At 51.3% G+C, this 26,838-nt stretch overlaps 1 protein-coding gene and 1 long non-coding RNA gene across 2 annotated transcripts; one reads left to right on the forward strand and one right to left on the reverse strand.

The window, feature by feature from the left end:
* Positions 1 to 5,996: 5,996 nt before the first annotated feature.
* On the reverse strand, positions 5,997 to 10,628 carry LOC119815807. Its single transcript, XR_005285577.1, has 4 exons — positions 10,531 to 10,628; positions 9,366 to 9,413; positions 8,202 to 8,209; positions 5,997 to 6,310 (listed from the first exon to the last, which is right to left on the reverse strand). It is a non-coding gene; the product is annotated as an uncharacterized LOC119815807 (long non-coding RNA).
* Positions 10,629 to 20,154: 9,526 nt separating this feature from the next.
* Positions 20,155 to 26,117, forward strand: Ccdc9b (coiled-coil domain containing 9B). The gene is given in 16 exon segments (XM_038331388.2): positions 20,155 to 20,265; positions 21,082 to 21,195; positions 21,482 to 21,589; positions 22,197 to 22,343; positions 22,427 to 22,555; positions 23,174 to 23,373; positions 23,639 to 23,691; positions 24,469 to 24,522; positions 24,601 to 24,633; positions 24,636 to 24,690; positions 24,817 to 24,889; positions 25,458 to 25,481; positions 25,569 to 25,609; positions 25,611 to 25,737; positions 25,739 to 26,029; positions 26,031 to 26,117. Coding segments are annotated over 16 exon segments (1,548 nt in total). The 5' UTR covers positions 20,155 to 20,253.
* The last annotated feature ends 721 nt before the right edge of the window (positions 26,118 to 26,838 follow it).

The raw sequence follows: 26,838 nt of genomic DNA on the forward strand, positions 1-26,838 counted from the left end.
ACCATGTTCATATGCAGTGCCCACAGAGGACAGAAGTAGATGACAGATATCCAAAAGCCAGAGTTACATGTGGCTGGAAGACTCCTACTTTGTGGGTGCTGGGAATTGAACCCAGGTCCTCTGGAAGAGCAGCCATTGCTCTTAACTGCTGAGCCATCTCTCCAGTCCAGGTTGCCCCTACTCCTTCACGCTTGATTAATGATGAACTTGAAGGATCTCATAAAGCTGAACTTGGGGAGGTAAAGGAAACCTTTGATTCAATCAAAACCTGAACTAAAGGCAAGAGAAAAGACAGACCCTGGGATAATTTTCCGCTCAGGCCTAGCTCTCTGAGAAACAGGAATGGTCAGCTGTAGAAGGGACTGAAAATGCAAGCCTGTAACTCTCAGTTGACCCTTCTACCTGGCACATCAGTCCTAACTCCTGCAGGGTGAAGGCACAGGGGCCAGCCTGGAAGGTGGGGAGGGCAGGAAGTCAGACATGCATGCAAATGCACAAGACCTGAGACAGACACACACCATCCTTTAGAAACAGACTGACGCGTGCAGACGTACAGTGTCCACACAAAGACCCGGAGGCAGCAGTTCAATGCACAAATACTTACCCAGAGAGACCAAGGCCACATAGGTACCTCATCCACTCTCACAGACCCCCTCCTATTTTATCTTCAGTAAGCAAAGCCAGGTCCTTACCTGAGAGTGCAGAGCCAGGGACAGGAAGGCTGAGGCTCTGCCTCCCCCAGGGGAGTATTTATACAAGAGAGGGTGGGGCTGGGTCGGGTCACCTGCTCCCAGAGAGTCTAGAATAGAAAGTCCAGTGATGAAGAGGGATGGGCTGATCTCTACCGGGGGCAAAGAGCACTATAAAATACAATGGGGGTGGGGTCAGAGGGGCAGGGGTTGGGGTGGACCAGATGAGGAGAGTGGGGATCATTCTCAGAGCCACCTCAAGGTCATGTGGACAGGGCCATTAACTCCTCCCAGCACGTAGAAGAAAACTGACCCTAAGCACATTCTTACCTTGAATTCCAAGGCCCAGATGAGTTTTTGAATTGCTGCCCAGTCCAGCAAGCTTGTCTGGAAACAGAAATCACACACAGAAAAGGGGACAGTGGTAATAAAGTCAGGACAGGATGGAAAGACTGAAAAAGTTTGGAACCCAATCTGCCAGCTCACTCTGCCTGTCCCAAGCCCTTTGTAGGCTGCCCGTGTGGCCGCCCCAGCACCTGTATTTGCAACGATGATGATGATTTGCTTTGTGTGCTCCCTCAAGCAGATCAGGAGCCCCTACCTTCTGGGATCCTTTCTTCTATTTTTTCTTATTTCCACTGACCTCTGTATGCCTCAGGTTCAGGGACATGGTGGCTTCTTTAGTCACTTGGCCATTGACAACCCTCCTGGCATTAGTAAGCATCTAGTAAATTTGATAAATGTATGTTTCTATTATTTTTTAAAAGTTTATGTGGTTGGGCAGTGGTGGTGCATGCCTTTAATCCTAGCACTCAGGAGGCAGTCAGATCTCTGTGAGTTCGAGGCCAGCCTGGTCTACAGAGCAAGTTCCTGGACAGACAGGACTACACAGAGAAACCTGCTGGAAGCAAAGACCTGTATTTGGTTATAGCCATCTCAGTCACAAATTAAGTATGTAATTCACAAACACCTGTGTTATGATTTTCGGGTCCTGGCAGCTTGCAGCGAGTCCACAAACCAATGTGGCTGGCCCAAACATGCCATGGCGGGCCTAGCCCGGAGGGCCTGGCAGTTTGAGCAGGAGGCCGGTGGGAGACACATTGACAGACACATTGTACGAAATAGAATTGGATATTTATTAGTTAAATTATGGAGGGGAATGACAAGGGGGAAAAGGGGTGAAAGAGAGAGAGAAAGAGAAAGAGAAAGAGAGAGATAGGGGAGAGAGAAGGAAGAGAAAAAATAGGACAGAGAGAGAGAAAGAAGGGGAGAGTGGGAAAGAGAACAGAGCGAGAAGCCAAGGTGGTGAGGGAGGGAGGGGCTACAGGGAGTGGGTGTGGCTTGTCTGTTAATGTGATGAACAATCATAACATTCCCAGCTCTTTTTTATAATAAAAAGCAAGAGATTGGACACCACAGTTTCACGGAATTGGGGTGGTGGATTCTCAAGACTGCTTCCAGCTATTTGGGGGTGTTATCTTTGTGGGGGAAACCTGAGAAGGCCGGGTGCTGGATGCATCCTGACATAGATGGTCGCTTTGCTCCTGTCCAATGTTTGTGGTATGGAAATGTCTGGTGTCTCTTATATGTTTAAGGTATTGGCAGAACATAGAACAAAGTTAAATTTAAGGAAAAAAAATTTAGGACCATGGAATTAAGAGGGATGTATCTGTCCTTTTTAAGGTGGGTCCTTTAATTTGGCTCCTTGGAACTCACAAGAATTCTTTGGGTTTGTGAAAACAGAAGTTTTAGACACATACATTGCATAATGACTGTGACATATTTTTGTACAATGAAAAGTATTCTTAAGACTATGGAAGGCAGCATAAGAGAGATATTTGATTTGAAATTTGTTTGGTAAGGTTGTTTTTTTTTAACCTGGCAAAACCTCTCAGCTATCAAACTGTATCAGAGATCTTTGAGAAGGATAAGATTTTACTTGAGTTACTGATTAAAAAATGACAGAGAACTTACTTGGTTGGCACCAGAGCAACCCTTTTAGGGTCCTCCATTGTTGCTGAAGGTCTCATTTGTCTTTTGCTGTTTAGCGCAGGGCCTGCAGACTCCAGAAGATCCTGTGAGCTAAGAAATCTTAGGAAGACAAGTCTACCTTGACCTGAGCAGCTAGGCTGTTGATTCCAGTGATTCTGTTCACATCAGGAGATCTTCAGCTTAGATGAAAGGCAGTTTTGCCCTGTGCAGATGGACGTTGTTGTGTGTCCTTTTGTCTTCTGTCTTCTTTGGAGGAATTAGAGTGCTGCTGCTAGGAGCCAACCTGTCTCTTTCTGTTATGAAAAGTTTTTCAATAATTAAATATTTAAATATCACATTCCCCAGATGTCTGAGCAGTTGAGGGCTGTTTATTAGGTATAACTACAGTATAGAATCTGTCTGGAGAGTTGGGTCTGAGCTTGACTGTACTGGCTCTTAACTTAACAGGTAAGATTTACACTCATAAAAAGATAGAAAGAAGAAACTGCTTGCAATAGAAGGTTAATGGCAGAACTGACAATAGTAGAGAACAGCTTAATATATTTTAAATGAGGGTTGATTAAATATAAGGTATTTTTGTAAGAGACTTAAAAGTACATACCAGTTTAAAACATGAGACTTATTGATTTTGTAGTCTTAAAGGATATGTAATGAACAATTATTATACACAGAAGAATGAACAGGAATTGGGCAAAGTGGATGCTCTTGGTGGGCCCTACCAAAGGCATGGCACTGTGCAAGACACATGTAACAGAGTCAACAAGAGGAATTTAGTGAAAACCAGGGGACAAGGCGGGGTGTACTCCAGTAAAGATGGGAGAGCTTGGTCACCTGACCGGGCTCTTAGCCAAGATGGCGGTGAAGTCACCTGACCCCAGACAAAATGGCGTCAGCCGTGCATTGTATGAAAAAGCCATAATTTTTGAGCTGTAAGGATTTTAAGCCTAATAAGAGGGACCTAAAGGCGTGATCAGCCCTGTTGCTGTGCTGCTATGCCACACCACAAGCCGCAGAAGGGTACAAAAGGCTGGAACCAAAAAAACTAATTGAAAAAGCCGGCTGGAATTTAAAAAGATGAATGGTTGTTATTTACAGCCAAGATCCTGAAAACCCGCGAAACAGTGGCACCTCAAGGCCTATAATGGGAATGTCTCCATGTATAGGCGGGGTGCAAATCGACGCAAACACCCAGGACCCATGAGCTGGGCGTCCCCTAACTCTGGGTAGAGTTTTATGGCCTGGCTGGATCTGGTCCGGTGACTCAGAAACCAGAGACCAGAGGCTACTCCGAGCAGCCTATTACGGCGAGGGAAGAAAAAGAAAAGAGAAGAAATGAAAAAAAAGATGAAGAATCTGAGGGACCCTGGGTCCCTGTCAAATGTACCTCACGGGGTGTACAGTGCTAACATGGGCTGACTGACCCCGGGTCAGTCCAAACACGATTCCAGTTAAGGGAAGCAACCATAGCAGAACAGGGGAGACTCACTGATTAAAGCTGGGGAGATTGTGGCAGGAGTAGGATCCTGACCCTGGGAGAGGAGTTCCATGCAGGAGTGCCTATCTGAGTTATGTGGCACCAAAATGTGTAGCTCGCTGTGATTGTATAGTGGTTAGTACTCTGCATTGTGGCTGCAGCAACCTCGGTTCAAATCCGAGTCATGGCACCAAAATGTTATGATTTTCGGGTTCCGGCAGCTTGTGGCGGGTACACAAACCAAGGTGGTTGGCCCAGCCAAGGGGCGGTGGGCTGGGCCCGGCGGGCCAGGCAGTGTGAGCAGGTGGTGCGTGGGAGGCACATGGACAGACACATTGTACAAAATAGAATTGGATATTTATTAGTTAAATTATGAAGCAGAAGGAAAAGGGGAGAGGGGGTGTGAGAGAAGGAGGCTGGGAATCCAGAAGCTGATTTTTAGAAAGGTTCATCCCCATAGCTTCAGTGCCTTGAACAGCTCACTGGCTCAGAAGGTGGCCAGGGAATGTTCATTAGGTGAACACAGTGCTAGCTTGACTGTGAGGAGTGGTGTGGTGATAAATAAGACTCTGTTCCTTCATCTGGGAATTTGTAGTAGTTGGGAGATGTGGACAGCCCAACATGTTGGTTTGTATGAGAAAGAAATCCAGATGGCTCAATTATAATGGGGGTGAAGGAAGTTTGAAAGTTCCCTTCTGACAACCCCGGCCTGGGGACATGCAAGCACGGCTTTACTTTGTCAAGGTGTGCACAGTTCAGAAAGGGAGCTGGAATATGCCAGGAAGGGGTCAGTGATGACCCCAAATTAGTCATAAGACAACACTGTGTGTAGCTGTCTTTCCAGTCTTCTGCTCTAAGAGAAGGTAGAGTCTCACTTCTGCAGCAGGATTGCCAGTCTTAGGGAAAAGAAAAGCTGGCTACAGGGCAGACTGCTGGAGACCAGGGGGTTTCAGTGGGGTTGAGGCCTGAATGGTAAAGCAAAGACTCCTTTCCCTTGGTTTGCATTGTAGTGATAGGTAATGCGCAGCCTTTGTGTCTGGCTTTGAGAGAAATGTTTCAGCAAAACCCTTGCTATGTTTGGGTTAATCAGTAGAGGCTGAAAATTGTTTTGAGACTGTTGAAACCTTGAAGAAATGTCTCTCTGGAGACTCTGCACTTGGTGCTACATGAGAGTGCTTGCATCTACACCAACCTTGGTCCTAAGACACTTCTGACAAACCTGGAGTTTGTACTTTGGTTATGGCTAGCCATAATGAGAAGGGATTGAGATCTGTGTGGGCTGTCTTCTCTCATGGGCAGCAAGAGCAAGATGACTTTGGGAGTTGGAACCTTTGCCAGCCTCTATTAGCCTTGTGTATGTTTGAATAGTTACTGGAGTGAGCTAGCTGGCTGTCATCCTTCTCCAAGAATGCTGAATCCTGCTGTTCCTTCAGAAAATGAAGGCGTAGCATCTTGGTGAGCTTCTTTCTCTGCTGCAGCCCCTACGACTGATATCAAACAATAGCTAAGAAAAAATAGCAACAAAAAGAGGTCGGGAGGAGGGCAGAGAAAAATGTATAGCTCAATAAAATAAAATAATAAGGAGGTTGGGAGTTCAATATGTTTTCAGGAAATGGTGAGAATGTATGCAGACCGACAGGAGCAGCCAGACAGGAGTGGAGGAACAGACAGTAGGGCACTGTCCCTCCGATCAGTAGTCTTAAGCAACCCTGTGTTGTGGTCACTACCAAATCAAGCTTCTGGGAATGCCAAGATGGATATCCAATTTTCACAGTTTAGATAGAACTAGACCCCAAGTACCAGATTGGATATGAAGAAAGACAACCTCAGAGGAGAACAAATGTGGCATCCAGGAGGCTATTTATTTGGGAAAAAAATTCTGGGTAAGACAGGGAGCTGGGTCAGCTGGGGGTTCTGTGTAGCCTCCTCATCTAGTGTTTTCTTGTCTTCTCATTTCTCAGTGATGAGGACCAGGGTGCCCGGGGCCATGGTGATGGTGAGGACCAGGGTGCCCAGGGCCATGGCCAGGGGCTGGGCAAGCAGGTCCTGGAGGGTGGGGTCCCCCAGGACCGTGGCCAGGGGCTGGGCAAGCAGGTCCTGGAGGGGGGGGTCCCCCAGGGCCAGGGGGTGGTGGACCATGAGGAGGGCAATGACCCTGTGGAAAACCAAAAGGAAATGTCAGAATTCAAAGCCAATGCCAATGGCTGCGGTCAACTCCTCTTTCCCTCCCCTCCCCAAAGGAATCGGGATTCCTAAGCATCTACAAGGGGTTGTGGTGGGGAGTTGGATAGCAAGGGATTTGCTCCTGGCCCTGCCCCTTTTGCAATGAAGTCTCTTAAGTACTGGGCAAGCAAAAGGGAAGAGTCTTGATGATTTAGATTTATTCCCTTTGCAAAGTTTTGACCTCTTTCTCTGGACCTCGAGTTATTTATTTGTAAGAAGCAAAATTATCTCATAGACCCCTTCCCTGGCCCAGGGGTCCTAGCAGAAAGGCTACAGGTTCTGCCATGCTACATGTGGTGGCTTGCTGTATTTACAGCAAATGTGAAGCTGGGGAGGCAGGAGAAGAATTCCGCGGAAACCAGGTCGGGGAAACCCAGGCTCTGAGGAGAGATGTGGCAGGTCAAAGATAAGAGGTGGAAATCAAGGATGTGTTTATGTATAGATAGGAAGCGTGTTAGTTTATATATATGTATCATGTGGTGGCACATGGCTTTAATCCTCTGAGGTGGCAGAGGATGATCTCTGTAAGTTTGAGACTACCCTGATCTATAATAGTGAGGTTCAGCTCAGCCAGGGCCTGTATGTATATACAAAGTGAGGCCCTGTCTTTAATTCATTTTTTATATTTTTCCGGAAGTAGTGGTGTACACCTTTAATTCTGGCACTCAAGATATAGAGACTCGTGAATCTCTGTGAGTTCAAGGCCAGCCTGGTCTACATAGGGAGTTCCATGCCAGTCAAAGCTATGTGGTGAGACCCTTTCTCAAACAATGAAAATAAATAAATGAATGAATACAATTTTGAAGGTGTATCTTGGTATGGAGTTCAATGGTAGAGAATTTGTCCAGAAAGCACAAACCCAACAATATAAAAAGCAAAAGCACAACAAAATAGCTATGTCTCAGTATATCCTGTGGTGGGCACATAAACATGCACACATGTACACACAGACGCATGCACAGGGTGCCTATAATATGTCTCTGCACAACTGCCAGACTCAAACGGGAAGAAGTAAAATTAAAGTTAATGTCCACTTCTCAGACCCAAGGGGCTTGGGAAAGTGTTGCTTAACCTTTCTTAGCTGGAGACCAGCCAGGACAGTTAGTGCTAGGGCACTGGGGTGTGGAGGCCAGTGGGTAGAGGTGGGATTACACCCCCTATTCTGGGAGTAGGGTGACTCCCTACTCTGCTTTAACCTGCTCCCCCCACCAGCTCAGGGGTTTGAGTGAGGTGGAATACAGGTGGGGAGAGACAGTCTCCATAAGTAGGGGCTTTCCAGTTACATTAGTCCCTGCCTCAGCTGTGCTTGGAAACAGCCACATCACCCACCCCCAACCCACCCACCCCCTTTTCTGTGGCAGGCTACAGATCTGGTCAGGGAGCTTGGTGGCTGCTGCCAGTTGGGAGGGAGAGGTGGTGAGCAGGCAGCCTTCCCTTCTTTCCTTAGCAGAAGCCTGCCTGTCCTAGGAGCCCTGCAGTGTGACTGGGGCCTGGGAGCCAGCCAGCCAGCCAGCCAGCCAGCCAGGGGAGCACAGAGCAGGCTAGGAAGCAGCAGGAAGAGAGGGTGAGCTGCTGGACCAGGGGAGGGGAGTAAGGAAAGGAGAGAGACAGATGGGGAAACAGAGAGAGAATGCCAAGGAGAAGGTTGCAGTTGGCAGGGGTGTGTGGCTATGGCAGTACCCCGCCCTTCCCAAGCTGATGCCTGAGTCTTCCTGACTTCATCTGGCAGAAGTGTTGGTCTAAGAATGAAGTGGACCTGAAGGAGTGGCCAGGGTGGGGGTGTTAGGGTGAGCAAAGGGAAGAAAGGTAGGGAATGTTCTTACCTTGTGACCTGTTGGAGAGAAAGGGGGAAAGAAACAGCAGCTTCAGTCATTTGCTTCTGAAGGGGACACCTTGCCTTCTCCCTGATGCTAGCTCTGTGTCCACACCCCTCCCTCAACAAGGCTCCTCAGACCTGGCCACTTGCCTGACAAACATTCCTTGATTCATCCACTAACAGCAGATTTGTATTGGAAGTCAATATGAAGCTCACTTGTGTGTCCCTATGGGCTCAAGGGCTGGCTGAGTCCCCCAGGTGGCATCAGGCCAGGTAGGAGGTGAGGCTTTTGTCCACACTGCCAGGGGTCTGCTATCCTAGCCTTGGTCATATTTCAGGGCATCAGGTAGGCCTTCTATTGAGGCAAACCCCAATTCTTCCTCCTCTGTCTCCATCTGGGCCCCAGCTAGTCTCCCCCATTCATGCCTGTCCATCCCACTATAGCCCCTCAGAGCTGTGTGTTGGCTGCTGCTTACATTCTGGTCACAACCTTCTGCTCTCAGATAGGGCCTTTGCTCACACTGTCTGCTGCCTGGAAATCTCTCTATCATGGTTCTACCTTACTATCCAGCAGGTATTCCACATCACTGGGGTGCGGAGATCCCCAGTGTGAACATAACAGTTCATTCTGCAGAAGCCACCTATGTGTTACTGGGTGCCCCAAAAAATAACCTTTGGTGGGAGTTCTAGTTGTTTTTGTGTCTTTTGAGGGGATCCAGCGGCACAGTTGTTGGACTGTGGACTCCAGACATGGGGATCCAGCAGCAGGGATTTTGGGCTGCTGGACTCCAGATCTGGGGATTCAGTGGCAGGTCTGCTGGGCTCTGGGCTCCAGACTGTCAAGTGCTTTCCATGACCTCACTTTGAGCATCATGCCTGACTCCTCTGGCCTCATGTGGACTCTGGGAGATGAACCCGCCTATTTGTCTCCTCAAGTTGAAGAGCTTGTGAGATGAAAAATGTGCACACTTGTTTCTTAAACTATAATGTGTGCTTTGCAATACAAAATTTTGTTTGCATTTTGGAACCCTGCACACACACCTGTGCACACACACATGCAAGCACACTTGGCATTCAGTAGATATGGCTGACCGATTGCTTCTGCCCTCCCCACTTTCCTTCCTCTTCTTTTCCCTCTTCTACCTCCTAGCCTCCCAGTCATGCTGCTTACCTGGATCCATCTTTATGAGGCAAGTCCAGGAAGTGACACACGAAACACCTGTGGTTAACAGAGAACGTTTTAGTTGGAGTGATCTGGTTGCTCTGCTTCTCCCCTCCTAGGGCTGCACACACACAGTCCCTTCACAATACAAAAGGGGCTGCCTGCCAGGCACCCTGTTCATGATACCCCTCCCTATGTAGTTCTCTGTATAAACACCTGGCATAGAGGTGGGATACAGAGGCTTGGAGAGGTCGCTATAGCCGAGTGGGGAGGGGCAGAGAACCTGATGAGTGTGGGCTTCTGGGGACCCAGGAGACCTTAAGAACTTTGTTCTTGCCCCCAAGAAGAATGGAACCTTCCAGGGTTCTTACTGCTTGTTATTGTCTCCTCCCGCAAGGATTGGGAGAGGATGGGAGGTTTAGGGTCTGAATTATTTTGTCATCCACTGCCAGTCTCTTGTCATGTGAAACTGTTGAGGTCTAGCCTCATCTTTTGGGGCCTGGCATGCAAATAACAATTAACAAGCCCAGAATGGGCAGCACCCACAACACAGTACACTTGAAGACGGAAGGTGTCGCGGCTCTCTGAACTCATATGGCAAATGAGCGTTTTAGTACAGACGTCCACACTTACACACACGCATACACACACACACACACACACACACACTCACAGACACACATGCACATCTCTAATACAAAAGACCTAGAGCTGCAGATGTAGAACCTTGTACTTGGAAAGCAGGCTCTCTACCATTGAGCCTTCCCCCAGCCCCACCAAACCACTCATTCTTATAGATTTGTTATGCCCAATTGAAATCAGTCCCACATTATGACCATAGTGCTTCTCACTTGCTGCTCCTTTTTAAATTTTATGTAATGGGTGTTTTGCCTGGACTTCACTCCTGCAGGGTGAAGGAACAGGGGCAAGCCTGGAGGGTGAGGAGGGCAGGAAGGCAGACTTGCATACAAATGCACAAGCACCTGACACAGACACACACAATCCGTTAGAAACAGACCAACGTGTGCAGAAGTACAAAGTCCTCACAAAGACCCGGAGGCAGTAGGTCAATGCACAAATACTTACCCAGAGAGACCAAGGCCACACAGGCATCTCATCTACTCTCACAGACCCCCTCCTATTTTATCTTCAGTAAGCAAAGCCAGGTCCTTACCTGAGAGTGCAGAGCCAGGGACAGGAAGGCTGAGGCTCTGCCTCCCCCAGGGGAGTATTTATACAAGAGAGGGTGGGGCTGGGTCGGGTCACCTGCTCCCAGAGAGTCTAGAATAGAAAGTCCAGTGATGAAGAGGGATGGGCTGATCTCTACCTGGGCAAAGAGCACTAGGAAACAGGATGGGGGTGTGGTGGGTGGGGTGGGGGTTTTGGGTGGAGCAGATGAGGAGAGTGGGGATCATTCTCAGAGCCACCTCAAGTTCACGTGGACAGGGCCATCACCTCCTCCCAGCTTGTAGAAGAAAACTGACCCTAAGCACATTCTTGCCTTGGATTCCAAGGCCCAGATGAGTTTTTGAATTGCTGCCCAGTCCAGCAAGCTTGTCTGGAAACAGAAATCACACACAGAAAAGGGGACAGTGGTAATAAAGTCAGGACAGGATGGAAAGACTGAAAAAGTTCGGGACCCAGTCTGCCAGCTAGCTCTGCCTGAACCAAGCCCTTTGTAGGCTGCCCGTGTGGCCGCCCCAGCACCTGTATTTGCCACGATGATTTGCTTTGTGTGCTCCCTCAAGCAGATCAGGAGCCCCTACCTTCTGGGATCCTTTCTTCTAATTTTTCTTATTTCCACTGTTCTCTGCATGCCACAGGTTCAGGGACATGGTGGCTTCCTCAGTCACTTGGCCATTGACAACTTTCCTGGTATTAGTAAATTTGATAAACGAAAAAATTTTATTATTTTTTTAAAGTTAATGTGTTTAGGCAGTGGCGGTGTTTGCCTTTAATCCTAGCACTCAGGAGGCAGGCAGATCTCTGTGAGTTCGAGGCCAGCCTGTTCTATAGAGCAAGTTCCAGGACAGCCAGAGCTACACAGAAGACTCCTCCCTTGAAAAACAACAGAACAACTGAAGTATGTGTCTAGGTTTCTGGCCTGCAGGTATGTCTGTGCACTCTGTCCATGCAGTGCTCATGAAGGTTAGCCAGAATCCCCTGGGTTCCGAAGAGTCAGAGACTGTGGAACTGGAGTTACACACACTGTAAGCTGTCATACAGAAGCTGGGAATTGAACCCAGGTCCTCTGGAAGAGCAGCCAGTGCTCTTAACTGCGGAAGCATCTCTCTAAGCCCTTGGTGAATGAATTTTGATAAGTTTGCTGAAGTTAGTTGTTGTTGGGTAATAACTGGCTTCCTCTTTTTGATGTTTATAATGTATGAATTTTTCCCTTTCTTGTTTCTGTATTTTTAAAAATTATTTTCTGAATATGGCTGTGCTCTATTCTGAAATTACAATGCTGCTCAAAACAAGATCCTCCTCAGCCAGGCTACAGAGCAAGAACCTATCAAAATAAAAATAAAAACAAGGCTGGCAATGGTTCGGTTTGGGGAATAGCTAAAGACTGTGACAATCTTTAACTTTTCCCATCATGAGTTAATAAGCTAATTGTGGTGCATACATCAAATAACATGAAAGAATAAACAGTTGATACAAACCATACTAGGGCAGAATCTCAAAATAGGTATGTGGAGTGATAGAAGCCACACACAAAGAATACATACCATATGTTTTTTTTCTAGAATAAAGAACCAGAAAACTGATGAGCACAGCAGAGCAATGGGCAGTGGAGAGGGGAGAGTGGAGGAGACACCAGGGAAGGGCAGGAAAAAGCAAGAGCTGCTGCTTTGACTTTGTGAAATAAACACAGATCAAAACAGCTTGCACAATTCAAATATGCATGGTTTATGGCATGTCAATTTGACTTCAATTAGAATTGTAAACTAAGAGTCCCATGGCCAGTTTCAGAAAACAAGATGAAAGTATTGAAGGACAGGGTGTGTTTTCCTCATCTCAATGGTGGGGATGGAGGCTCCGGCTGACCAGGATCTTCTACAGTATCAGGGAGCTCAGATCGGCTCTAGGTGGTGTTGTTATTTTACACACACACACACACACACACACACACACACACACACACACACATATATATGTATGTATATATATATATTATTTGCTTGCATGCAATATAGAATACAAATACCACCTAGAGTTTATATATGTGTAATATATGCCTGTATATAAACTCTAGGTGGTATTTTTATATATGTATGTATATAAACTCTAGGTGATATATATATAGGATGCTTTGCCTGCATACGTCTTTGTACGCCACTTGAATGCCTGGTGCTCTTGGAGGCCAGAAGAGGTAGTTGAATCCCCTGCAACTGGAGTTACACATGGTTATCAGCTGTCATGTGGGTGCTGAGAATTGAACCCTGGCCCTTTGGAAGAGCAGCCAGTGCTTTTAATTGCTCCCCTCTAGAAGGCATTACCCTCACTGTTTGGCAGTAGGCCAGATTAGTAATGGTTGAGTCACCATGTGGGGGCTGGGTGTGAAACCTGGGTCTTTGTCAAGAACAAGTGCTCCTAATCACCAAGCCATCTCTCCAGACTCCTCATCCTTAGTTCTTCCAAACGTGGAACTTCAGGTTTTCTGTTTGTATGTTTGTTTTTTTGAGACAGGGTTTCTCTGTAGCTTTGGCTTATCTCGAACTCACACAGATTTGCCTGCCTCTCCCTCCTGAGTGCTGGGATTAAAGGCATGCACCACCACCTCCCGACTGGAACTTCAGCTTTTGAGACAGGGTCTCCAGTATCCCAGCCTGGCGTCAAATTTATAACAGAGCAGAGGATAGACTTGATCCTTCTGCCTCCACCTCCTAAGTACTGGGACTGCAGGTGTATAGTGTATATCACCACACCCAACTGTCTTTGGTGTGTGTGTGTGTGTGTGTGTGCTTGCGTTGAGACTTAGTCTCTCATGCTAAGACTGACCTTGAGTTTCTGACCCTCTGCCTCCAGCTCCGGAGTGTTGGAATTACAGGCTTGCACCACCACAGCTGGCTTCATCTTCCCTTCTTTGACAGATTCCAAAAGGACACCGTGGTTCAGTGGTTAAGATGTTCGCCAGTGTGCAGTCGTCCTAATCAGGGACTGCCTGAGTCTATAGCCTAGAGCCTGGGCTTTTCTTAGGTTGCGCCATCTTCCTTTTCAGGAAGGTGCTTCTAAAAAAAAACAAAACACAACTCCAGCCTGCTTTGGAAACGTCTGTGCAGAGGACTTTGGTTTATGAGTAGGCGGGGAGCTATGACTCTGCTTTGTGTACAATCGTTGCCATTCTGAGGAGAGTGAGCCAGGGCAGAGGCAGCAGACAGGCAGAGCCCCAGAAGAGGTTTGCAAAGGTGTGGTGCATGCAGAACTCCCACGTTCTAGTCCACGCTGAGCAGATGGTACTTCCTATGCCCACCACCCCCTGTGTTTACCAGCCCCCCCTCTTTCAGGAATCTTCCTGTTCTCTTTAAGGGACACTGCTACTATGTCTTCTTCGCTGCCAGCCTTGGGCAGGAGGCTGAAAAGAGAGCTCCGTGTCCTCATAAACCTCCCCAGGAAGGAGGTGGGAGCAGCGCTCTGAGCTCCAGGTTTGGGGCCTCCGCTCCTGCTTTCTCTGGAGGCAAGCTCTAAGCCCCTGGCCCAGAGTAGGGCAGGACAAAGTAGAGATGCTGAGGGCTTTCAGAGAGGAGCTAAACTTTGTCTTGATGGGATGGATGGAGACGGTAAGGCATTGTGAGTAGCCTGGGGGCCTGAGACCTTCAGGAGACCAGGAGGCTGCCAGAGCAGTGGTGGGTGCATTGGTGTATCCACGCAGAGGGAGCTTTGCTTCTTGCTCTCCGCAGTCCTAAGGTTTTGGAGGCCAGCAGAGCCCGAGTCACATGAGTGTCCCCTCTACCCTTCAGCACTGTGCTTCACAGAGAGTAAATGGTTCCCAAGTGCTTGGCTTAAGGCTTGGTTGACAGAGGCAACTTCCTGCCAGAAATCCCTGGAGAGATTACCTGGTGGAGGGTGAGGAGGGCATGTCTGTGGTGAGAAGCTGGAAGCAGGATCAGGATCAGGAGAGATGCTAGGGAGTCAAAGGGAGTCTCCTGGTGCAATGTGGGGCGGGCAGCACATGGGGTCTTTGGGCTGATGGGGACATAAAATAGTCTCCCAAAGCAGGACACTAGATCTCTCTGTGACCTTCCAGTATTTGTCAGGAGGGGTAGCCAGGCCTCTCTGCTCCCTGGCCTGCCCAGCAAACTGATGCTTTGGTTTGGTAGCCGTGTTGACAAAGGTGGCCCACCCTGGACATGGGCTGGAGAAAGTGCTGATGGGCAATTAGCTTCGATGACTCAGGAAGTGCCACAGAGACGTTCATTCGGTCACTGACCTTGATCTCTGCAGAGATGCTAATAGCACCAGCTCAGGCTCATTCACAGATTCCAGAACCTGAGGAGATCGAATGACGTCACAGGTGTGGGGCTCAGCAGGCGTAAGCCTTGGTGCAATGTGTTTCTACAGTGAGCGCTAGCATCCCTGGCCTGTCGGGCTCTCTAACCCAGCATGCCTTCCCTCACTCCACACTGGGCATCTCCTGCTGGACACACCATCACCTCCGGCTCTTGCATTCTTCAGAACGTTGCATGATTGCTCCCGAGGGACACCTGGCTGTCCCATCTTTTTTGTTGGGACATTCAGGAGAATGAATGTGTATATTCTTAGCAGAGAACTCTTTACTAAAAGATACGGGCAAACAGAGACAATTAGTTACCCTGTCTCTCCCTCCACCCTCAGGTTGTCAACTTTTTCTTACCAGCTAGCATGGTGACCACAGGATCCTAAGTCTGACCTTTTGGCGTGTTTTTTTTTTTCTCACCTGGTTGTTCTCTCCTTCCTGGAAGCCTCAAGTCCAATGAAGGTTTTTCACCATGCTATCCAGACCCCAGATCAGACCCACAGTACCTGGCCAGCTCCTACCCATACTTCATCCTGCTCATGGGCTTCTGTCCTTGTCACCCTTCAAAACTGTGCCAGAGCCCTCTATTCACACCAGGTGTGACCTCGCCCGCACCCCAGCCCGAGGTGGTTAGCCTCAAGGTTGGTAGAACCTGTGTAGCCCAAGATGGTCTTCCAGCCTCTGTGCCTGGGCCTCTACCCCTTGCTCCAGTCCCACATGATAAATGCACTAGGGGCACACAGGCTAAGGACACGCAGGCTAGGGATGCCGCAGGCCGGGAACGCGCAGGCTAGGGACGCGCAGGCCGGGGAAGCACAGGCCGGGAACGTGCAGGCTAGGGATGCTCAGGCCAGGGACGCGCAGGCTAGCTCTTGGTGGTTTTATGAAGAGTCCTGGCTTGAGGCTTCACAACTGTCCTGACTCTGTGTCTGCCATGGCTATTGGTTCCTCAAAGCCTTTCCCGCCCACTCCTTCTCCCTGCCAGGCCCAGGCCCCCCTACTCTGGTGTCTGGACACTGCCTTGGGATGCCCATCCCAATTCCCTCAACTGACACACCTGAGACATTCTGGCTTCAGCTTCCTAGACTGACATGTGGTGGCCTCACCTGCCCTGCTGTGGAACCTTCAGTGAGTTCGTTCCCTGACTAGTCACCTCTCAGGCTGCCTCTAGTGACCTCCCAGTCTGGCTACTACCTTCCTAATTTGACATCCTCTTGCTAGTAAAGGCCACCATATACACACCTTTAATCCCAGCACAGGGGAGGCAGAGGCAGGCAGATCTCTGAGTTCTAGGCCAGCTTGGTCTACAAAGAAAGTTCCAGAAGGTCTACATACACAGAGACACACACACAGAGACACACACACACACACACAGACACATACACACAAGCACACGAGTAAAGGTCACCTTTGTTTATCTGTTTCTCCCTTATGGTTCTTGCTTACATGAGCTAAGTGAAGCCCATAGTAGATGTCCTTCCAACGGTATGTGATGGGCAGGCCCTGATAGAGGCAACATAGTCTCTACCAACGGTGGCACTAGGTAGGGAATGAATGCAGGGTTCTGGGAAGACAGCGTGAGTCTCTGTCTCCACCATGAAGTATAGAGCCCCGACCCAAGGAGACCCTAGGAGATCAGTCCCACACTGGAGTTCACCTCTCATGGCTAGGTTGGGGCTGAGGAGCACACAGACTGGGTGTGTCTTCAGAATAGGTGATGCAGCCTGAGGGGTTGGGGAATGAAGTGAGCTCCAGGCAGGTCACCTGCTCTCCCCAGAAGCCACTCTGCTGTGGCATGTGTACTTTTGGTGAGGTGGGGCCCAGATTTTGGAGCCTGATCAAAACTGGTCCCTCCAGCCCCACTCCTTGTACTCTGAGGTCTCCATTCCAGGCCTAGGAGCCAGAACAAGCTTTCATGAGACAGGAATGTCCTCAGTAGGAGCGGGTGGAGGTGGAGGGTCATGCAGAAAAGGAATGTGCTTAGAGTTACCATCTCCTTCCACCTGGAGGGCGGCCCAGCTAAGCCTTAAACAACCCACCCTTGCCTGTCCTCTTCCTCCTACCAGTGACCTCTAAGGACCCAACCCCCACAAAGCAGAGCCATTTCTGAGGACGGGCAAGGGAGGTTGGGACAGCATGCTAGGATCTGCAGGCAGATAAAGGACGTGGTCCTTCCAGAGGACCCAATGCTGGTGTGCAGAGAGGGCACAGTCTGGGGCCTGGAAGGGGAGTAGACACAGAGGATCTCCCAGCAGGGGTGGTGCAGAAGCTGGGTTTTGATCTTTTGGGCAGGAGACAGGAAAGGAGGTCCCAAAAGGATGCTAAAGGGGGCACCTCAGGATGGCCCTAGTACTTGACAAATGCTTTAAATAATTGCAATGTGCCCCCGCCCATGACAGGGCGAGGCAGCCTTGGACACGTTCCTTAAAGGACGCTGAGCGGATGACTAGCATGAAGGTATCTGGCCCAAGAAGAAACTGTTTGAACCTTACTCTGGGCCACACAGTTTCCCTAATATGGATGTTGCTAGGTATTTAAATGTTATCATCATATGACTCACTGAGGGGGTAGCCATCTCATTTTATAGAAGTGGAAAGATAAGGGACCGGAATCCCCCATCCCGTCTGCCTCTCCCTAGACCAAGGCCGAGGAGTAGGGCAAAGGCCCAAGTACTAGGCCTGATCAACCAGTCATCCATGGGACAGCCCCTCGGGAGTGGGGAGGGGGGCCTGAGCATCCCTGCCTCCGTGGTGGACTTCTTAGGCTTTTTCTCCTGGGCAGCTCTCCCTGTTTCCCCCCAGAGAGAAGCTTGGACTTACAACCATCTTCAGCTGTGTTTTTCCAGATGCCACCAATAAGGTTCACATGATGTAGGACCTGAAGGTGTGGCTGCAGCTTGAGTTGGCAGGTGGCCTGGGAAGGTGGGGAGCCGCCACAGAATAATGATCCAAGCCCAAGCAAGGTCACCCCACCCAAGCCTAGTAGGAGAAAGGAAGAGTAGCGAGAGAAGTCTCCATCAATCTAGGTTTGGTGGGGCGGCTGTGGAAAGCGGCAAGGAGGCCCGCCTAGGACGGGAAATCCACTGCCCTGGCTGCTTGTTTTGTCTGCGGTGGAACAGGCGCGACATCCCAAGAGGCAACACCTCTCTGGGCCTGTTTCCTCCTCAGTAAAATAAAGCTTCTACCACGGGGTAAGTCATCTAGTCGGATGAAGCTGGAAGGTGAGGTTGAGCTAGACTTGAGAGATGAGAGGGAGAAAGGGGCCCCTCCCCCCAACCATAGCCAAGCTTTTGGAATGCTTCTGCCCCCTAGTGGTGACTCGGAGTAAAAGACCTGTGTTTGAGGATCCGGGCCTGGAAATCCTCCTGCCTCCAAGGCCAACTTCCTGTGCCCTCCACTCCGGGATCCTTTGCCACTCAACTGCCCTCTTCAGTTTGTGTGTGTTCTGAGTGGCCAGAAAGGCAGTCACAGCCTGTGCACAGCACCCACAGTGACATAAAGCGCAGGGCAGGCTCTTTCCATCCCTCTCCTACAGCAATGAGGTTCTGCTGCCTGGGGCCCTTCACCGGGCCCTAGAGAATCTCAGGGCATCCGGCATACCACTCTGGGCTCTCAGCCTCTGTCTCGTGTGAGAGCAGACCGGCAGACGGTGGGCTGTGGAGAAACTGGCAAAAGAAGGTGGGGGCTGCTCAAGAGCGTGACAGACTGTGTGTGACTCTCGGAAACACGCAGTCAGCGACTGTGGGTTCGGGTTTGACTGCAGGTTTGTTCAGGGTACATGGTCCTTCCGCCTGACGGCTGGGAAAATTTGGCTTCTGCGTTCAGGATATCTTCCTGCAGTCCTTCAAGAGGGCGGGGTCACCCTCTCTTCAGGGTGGCCAGGTTTCTACCTGTGCCTCCTGACCCTGGTCAGGACAGGGAGCTGACATAAGACCTTGCCTTATCTCTGTTGTCTATCCACATCCCTCCTCCCTACACCTGGTCAGGGGACTAAAATTCCAAAGAGGGTGGACAGCGTTAGGTCCCTTTCCTTCTCGTACTGGGCTCTGGGGACTTCCTTGCTGAAGGAAGCATGGCAGGGGCTCGCGCTCGCGACTTCCGGAGACGGGTGGGGTAAGGCCGAACTCAGCTGGATTTGTGGGGCAGGGCGCAGAGAAGGTGGGAGAAATGTGTGCCTGCAAGCACATGCATGCGAGTGTGCGTGTGCGTGTGCGTGTGTGTGTGTGTGTGTGTGTGTGTAGACAAAAGGGGGAGGGAGACAGAGATCTAGGAGCTCGGTGCGTCACTGTTGCTGGGAAAGTACACAGTCTGACTCAGTGGGAACATCCGGCAGGAAGGGAGGAGGGTACACAGTAGCATTTGCAAGCAGGATGGGAACTCGGGAGCTGCCGCTGAGGAGATGGGGTGTGGGGCCAGGGGTGAAAGCCTGGACAGCAAAGGGGCTGAGGATGGTGGCAAGAAAACACAGAGGCGGGAGACAATGGTGAGGGGAAAGAGCTGAGCTGGTCAGTCAGGGACCTCATTCAAGGCCTATGACCTCACAAGTACTGAAGCTGACCTAGGCATCCCTGGGCTGAGAGAATGGCCTCAGCTGTGCGAGGACTGCTGGGGAAGGAGCCCGTGTCCTTTCTGGGGATCCGAGGGTCTGGAAAGGTCCTCCCTGGAGTCCAAGGCAGAGAAGGCTCCTGACTGCTCCTGAGTGGAAATGTTAGGGACCCCAGAGAAAGGCCCATCTCAGCCTAGGTAAAGGCTGGTGACCCAGAGAGTTAGGCCTCCAGGAGTGGTCTGCTCGGAATGCGGAAAAACTATGTTCAACCTCAGGGACCAGATGATGGAGAGAGGCTTTTGAGGTCTGTGGTGGAGTGAGACAGCCTGGGGAAGAAGGTTCTTCACTCTTGGCTAATGACTTAAACCTCTGCTGATTGGACAGCCAGTAGGAGAGCAGAGGAATGCCTGAGGTGGGGCCCTCAGGGCGTGGAGCCTGCATCCCTTGCCTTTTCTCCTACCAGAAGGCCTCTGCGGTCCACCCATTCTGCTGCAGGCAAATACAGGCAGGGGTCTTCTGGGGGCTCAGAACCACAGGTGAAGGCGGGCCCTAAGTGCCTAGGCCTTCTGTGGGGACACTGAGGCAGGTCAGGGAGAGGTGTTAGACAAGACCAGCCAGCTGCTGGTGCCCTGGTCCTCGCCCTCTGAGAGTGGAAGGGTGGGGGTGGCAGCTGGCCAGGCGTTCCTGGCCGGGAGCCCAGAGCACTCTCTGGTAATCACAACATGATCTCTTGTGCTGAGCAGAGAAGCTGAAGCCGGCAGGGAGAGGCCGACAGGCCCGGCTCTGGTGGCTCCAGCTTCCCTCCAGCTCTGGCTCCGGGGCTGCTTTGGAATCCTCTCAGTGACTGCTATTTCCATGAACTTGTCTGTGAGTGGCACCTTGTCTTGGGCAGAGGGCTTCTTGGGGATGGGAGGGGGCTGAACTACTAAGCAGCCACAGTCTGGAGACAGCTGGTGACAGCTGGGCCTGGGAGGAAGAAGGCCATGATGAGGCAGATGGTGGGCCGGGGACGTCACCGGGCGGAACACAGACCCCGCAGCCAGACGGAGCAGGACCTCAGATCTGGATGCAGAGATGTGGTTTGCCCAGAGCAGCTCCCAGCTGGAGCTGCCATGGACCGGCTGCTCTCCTGCCCACCAGTCAGCAGCTCGACCTGGAGGGCTGGCTGAACCCGTGTGAGCAGCTCTCTCCTGCAGACTGTGCACAGACTGTGGGGTCCAGTGCCCAGGAGGCCAGAACCAAGCTGAGACCTGTGTTTGTGTGTGTGTGTGTGTGTGTGTGTTGTGGTTCTAGATTTGGGAGGCAGAGAGTTCCCCCCACCCCCTCGACCTCCTGAATCCCCTGGCAGCTTCCCAGTCACGGCGGGTTCTGCTGCCAGAGCCATTTTTAACTCCCATTCCAGGCTGTGCTCACAGCAGAACTCCCTGGGGAGCCAGGGGGAGGGGCAGCCTGCTGCTGGGAGCAAAGGCCCTGGGTATGGAGCCCTGACCTGAGCCCCCCCCCCCCACCAGGAGGCAGACTGGCAGACAGGCCTCACTGGGATGGGGCTTGGGGCCATCCATACATCTTCCTAAAGAAGCCCCTTTACCTTCTGTGTGCCTTAACGTGGGAACATGGCCTGTTCTTTGAGCGGGAATGTAGAAGTTAGGTCATTGGTGAGCTTGGGTTCCTTGTCTTCTGCAGGGACCTCACAGAGCTGAGTCCACAATGCGCAGGCACGAGGACAAAGACGCCGAGCTGGACCGTAGGATAGTTGCCCTGCGCAAGAAGAACCAGGCCTTACTGCGCAGGTACCAGGTGAGTGGGTTGTAGCAGCTGAGAGGACTCCCATCCCTGAGTGCCCTCAAAGCCTGTTCATGCAGCTGGTTCTTTCTGAGACATCTAGACCATGTCTCCAGGCTCTGACCCAGGGTCTGGGTGGATAGTTCCTCTCAGAGGCGTGGTCAGAGTCTCAGGCACTGGTGAGGCCGGTGCCTCTGCCCCCTGGTGCCCCAGTGGTGTTTCTCTGTGTAGGCCTGTCGGCGTCTGTGTGTCTGTGAGCCTGGGGGGCCGTGGCCTTGCTTGATCCCAGGCCCTCCCACAGGAGATCGAGGAAGATCGTCGCCAGGCAGAGCAGGGGGGCATGTCTGTGACCACACAAGGGTTCTTCCAACCTGACAGCCTCACAGTGACCATCAGCCAGGTTCCTGGTGTAAGTTCACCCTGGAGAGCAGCAGAGTTAAGGCATGATTCCATTCCTGGGCTGTTACCACTACCCCCATTTTCTCCTGTTTGCCTTTCTGGGAGCCCCCCAGCAATAGGCCTTCTTAACAACCAAGTCTTGCTATGCTCCCCCAAAGGACTGCAGATGAAAGACCACCAAACAGAGGCTTTCTATAGCCTTTTCCAGTCCCATGACTTGTACACAAGCCGTAAAGCACAGTCTTCACCCTACCCCAGCCCCTGAGGCTAAAACCTCGCTGGAAGCAGAGGACAGAGAAATCTAGGCTAAAAGCAAAAGAATCTGTGCCTTGGAGATAAGGCTGTATTGTCTGTGCTCTCTGGGTTTCTCTACTTGGAGATGACAAGTCCTCATGGCATCTTGGGTCCCTGGGTTGGCCCTTAGCTCTGAATAACTAATGACATTGGCACGTGGACTCCTGAAAGGTCAAGTTTCTCCATGGGCATTCCAGAGAGGGCCAGGGCTAGAACCCAAACCTCGGAACCCCTTGCCCAGCACCTAGCACCCCAGCACCCAGCACCCGGCCCTGCCTAGGACTGCCCACGTGACCTGAGGACACAGGCATCTCACTCTGCAGGAGAAGAGGGTGGTCAGCAGGAACTGGGCCAGGGTGCCCCCTGGAAGGATTGATGTGCTGACAGATGACGATGCTGCCACCTCAACGGGCACTTTCTGCATGGAGGACCGGGTGGACCTAGCTGTCACCATGGAAAACAAAGCCAGGGTGAGTGTTGGCACTTCCAGACCCTGGATGGGCAGTCTCCTCCCCCTTGGCTCAGACTTGACATCCATCTACACCCTTGACAGGCCAAACGGATCGTGAGTGAAAAACCCACGACCCAAGCAAGGACCCCAAGGGCGAAGGGGACATCTGGAGGAGTCGGGGGTCAGAGCTCTCCCCTGCAGATGGGTTTCAGCCCAGATTCAGCAGGGAAGGTACATTTTCAAGAAGGGGTAGGGCCAACAAATTGGCAATCCTCGTGGGAGAGGCAGAGAAAGTCACGATATGTCCCTTGCCTGGGGGGAGCCTGGCCTAGGCACCACCTTCGAGAATTCTCACCCTCTTCCCTTTCTCTGACTTATTTTCACTTTGGTGTGCACCTTGCTGTGAGAAATGGTTTAACCCCAGATCTGTGATTCGGCCATGAAAGACCCATAACTCAATGTTAGTGGGATGTGTAGGCGACTGGCTATGTGCCAGCTTGCGACCTCTAGTGGCAGCAGCCCCTTGTAATTGCTCTTGCTCTTGCTCACAGCCTCTGAGTGCCCCTCCTATCTAGGGGCTGGTCTACCCACACCAACAACTGAGAAAGGAGACACCACCTTTTACAGATTAGGAAGTGATGCGTACAGAGGTTAAGTTGCTAGCCCCAAACTGACAGCTAACAAGTGTTCAGATGCAAACAGCCCATAGCAAGTACAGCATGCTAGAGACGAGGCAAACCTAATCACATACTGGGACGTGGAGACCCTGAGAGAGGAAGGGCTCAGCGGACTCTCTGGAGCTCCACTTGAATCCTCTCCCCCACAAGCCTAAGTGTCTTTCCTTTGCAGGGCAGTCTGGAGCCCCGGAGTCCAGGCGTGTCCCCAGGCCCACCTCCCCAACAGCCCGTGGGACTGCCCCCAGGGGCCAACTGGGACTACAAGCAGTGGAAGCAAGAGCGAGAGCAGATTGATCTGGCCCGTCTTACCCGGCACAAAAATGCACAGGGTGACTGGAGCCGCCCGTGGGACCTGGACAAAGCCAAGTCCATGTGGGTGGTATGGTTGAGTAGCTTGCTGAGACATTGTGATTGCGGGACCCGGGTAGGGCTAACTGTGGATGCCTCTTGGAGGGAGAGGACCTGCCTTGGACTCCTGGTCAGACCCTGGGCTCAGGGTTCTGTGCGCCCCCTTTCTTGAGTCCACCACCCTTGTGCCCTGAGGTTAGGGAGGCCAGTGTCAGGGTGGAGCCTGATGCAGCCTCTGTTCACATTGGCACCGGTGGGCAGACCTAATGCCCTTTTCTGTCTAACACAGGCCACAGAACTGCAGCAAGCCTAGAGATAAGGACTGGACCCCAGGCAGAAAGGGTGAGCCAATATCCACCTCGTGTCCTGTGCCTTGTTTGTCTTTTGGGACATTCTCAGCCCAGGCTGGCCCAGAACTCATGACCCTCCTGTCTCATCTAGGATCCCACTCTCCTCTCTTTTCTGTCTCACCAAAAGATGAAAGGAAACCGGAAAAAAATATCTTCCTTTCCTTCCTTCCTCTCCTGCATTGTTCCAACCCTCTTGTGTCCTCTGAGCACAGCTCAGTTTTGGATTCTGTGGGAGCTGACCTGGGTCTTTCCAGACGCTGGTCCTTGCGGGATAAAAGTGTGAGTGGAGCCCGGCGGGTAGTGGCGCACCACCTTTAAGCCCAGCACTGGGAGGCAGAGGCAGGCAGAGCTCAGTGAGTTCGAGGCCAGCCTGGTCTACCAAGAGAGTTTCCAGGACAGCCAGGACTGTTACACAGGGGACCCTGTCCTCAAACAAACAAACAAACAAACAAACAACAACCCAAAACAACAAAAAGTCCAAGTGGTCTCCCTGGCCTGCGGTAGAAACTGTCCTGTGGACTTCTGGTGTCTTCCTCCCTCGTACGTAGAACCTGGGGACTAAACAAGCTGGCCAAGTCTCATGCTTGGGGAGTAGAAAAACAGCCCAGGACTGAAGGCCTGGCCAGGCCTTTCCGGGAAGGTTGCTTGGGCTTTGGAGGAAGTAGAACTCCTAACAGAATTACTACTGGTAGCATCTTGGTACTAGAGAACTGCTGTCTCTGTTTGACCCTTTGACACCCCCATCCCCATTTCCTTTGTCTCTCTTTAGGTCCTAGGACCCAGCAGAAGCTACAAGCCCCACCACCATCCATGGATGGAAAGCGTGAGTTGGGAGAAGAAAAGGAATTGCTTTAGCTGATGAAGGCCATGGTTACAACCCTCTGTCCTTAATGTCTTGCAGGTCGGGGTGAACAATCTGGAAGACCCTCGATGACACCACCATAGGTAGCAAAGCTCAGGGGAAGGAGAGGCTGACTGGCAGAGCCCGAAGGTAACAAGCGGCTGGGGACAAAAATCAAGGCAGGCATTTAGGTATCCTCATTTCCTGGACTGGCCCTGGGTCCCTCCGCTTCAATCCCCAGGGCTCCTGCTCCTGGCTTCTTGCTGCCTGTTACAGGTTAATGAGGATACTGAGAAAGGCCAACCAGCATAAGGTGGTGTTGGTGAGAGACTGGTGCCCAGAGACTGTGGTAATTACAACAGCTCTCATCCTCTGGGGTGTGCCTTTCCCAGGTGCGCCTTTCCCAGGTAGAGCACGCAGGGACATGCCTGGAGGTCCCCATGGATCTCATGGCTGCAACAGGCTTGATCACAAACAGCAGCTGGGGACCAGGATGGATGCTCAGAGGAAATGGCTAGGTTTGAGAACCAAGATCAGGCTGGGAGGAAGCATCCCTGGAGCCTCATTGTGGTTCTGGCCCCTACTCTGAAAACCTCTGGGCTTTAGCTTCTCTTTGGGTTATAAAGGGGGTTATTTGATCAGGTGGTGGTGGCGCACGCCTTTAATCCCAGCACTTGGGAGGCAGAGGCAGGCGGATCTCTGTGAGTTCAAGACCAGCCTGGTCTACAAGAGCTAGTTCCAGGACAGGCTCAAAGCCACAGAGAAACCCTTGTCTCGAAAAACCAAAACAAAATAAAAATCATATAAGGGGGTTATTTGAAGCAAGATAGAGCCTGGCACAGGGCCCGCCTGGCACAGGACCTGCTGGCACAGGAACTGCCACTTTCTGTGTTTATACAGGTGTGGCCTGAACGAAGAACAAGAAGCTGCAGAGCCAGGAGGTGGGTACGGTACTTAGGCATAGGATAGGGCAGTGTGGGGATGGGAGCCCCAAATTTCCTAGTCAGCTGGGCTCTCTTTTGCTTCAGGGAAGTCAGAGCACCATGAAGACTCCTAGTACAGAGGAAGAGCGTGAAAGAAGCAGAATGAAATGGAACAGGCAGACAGGAGACCATTCCTGCCATCAGTCCAGCTCTGGTCTCCCCAGAGGGACTAAAAGAGGAGTCAGGAACCTCTTCTACAGTCAGTTGTGGCCCTAGACACCCCACAAAAATTCTGCTTTGGCTCCCTTGACCTCTCTCTAGGAGGAGCTAGTAGTCCCAAGCCTGAAAAAAGTACATGTGGACTCAGTACAAAGTGTGGAGTTCCACAAGTCCAGTACCACAGTCAAAATGGTTCTGAGCAACAGATCCTGGCATGGAATGACCACCAGTCTGGGTTTGACAGGCTGCATTTATACTGAGCCACTGAAAGAAGCAGAGGCCTCAGAGTCCAAGAGGACCAGGCAGGTAAAGCTGGGGCCCAGCAGAACCTGGCACCGAGAAGCAGGCCCCCCCAGAGGAGCTTGGCCAAAGGGCCAAGAGGCCACAAGTAGAAGAACCAGGGCAGGATGCCCTGGCCCTACAGGAAGCTGCTGAGCAAAGCTCATGGGAGTTGGGGAGCCAGGCTGTGGAGAAGAGAGCTCAGTCAAGAACCTTCTGTTTGACAGGGGTCTGGCTGCTGGTGGCTTGTACCTTTGTGGTCGAGCAGTGTGGCCAAAATTTCCGCAGAGACACCACGTGAGGGCCTCTTATGCACATCTCTCTTACACAAGTGGGGTTTTACATATAAGCAAGGACCCTGGTATTTGCCAGGCTGGGGATCTCTTTTGTCCAAGGATGGTTATCCCTGGCCTGGGCCTACTGCTACCTAGGATAGGGCCCTTCCCACAAAGCAAGAGTTGGTAGTACCCCAGACATGTGGGTCTCCTGGCTCCTTGTCATTCCACATTGCCAGGTTCTCCCTGCCCAGTCAGAGCCTTCAGGTTCCTCAGCTCTAGGTAGTCTCAATGCTGGTGTGGCCAGCCCAGCCCCCTTTCTGACACCCATGTCTTGCATCCAGGAGACTCACAGTCCTGGCCTTCCAAGATGGCCAAACTGGGATTTCAACAATTGCCCAAGGCTCATAGAAAGTTGTTTGGGGCTCATGGCTGTCAGGAATAAGGTTGGAGTGGAAGGCTTCTTGGGGGAAGGGAGGCATCAGAGGGCCTCTTCTTTGATCTGGGTTAGGCTTCTCTTGTCTGTGGCCACAGGCGAATGGAAGAGTTCACTGGCAGGTACTGAGTCTGCCTCTTCTATATCCAGATCAGACATCGTGGGC

Source organism: Arvicola amphibius, chromosome 5 (genome assembly GCF_903992535.2).
Source record: "Arvicola amphibius chromosome 5, mArvAmp1.2, whole genome shotgun sequence".
In the NCBI taxonomy this organism is placed as follows: domain Eukaryota; kingdom Metazoa; phylum Chordata; class Mammalia; order Rodentia; family Cricetidae; genus Arvicola; species Arvicola amphibius.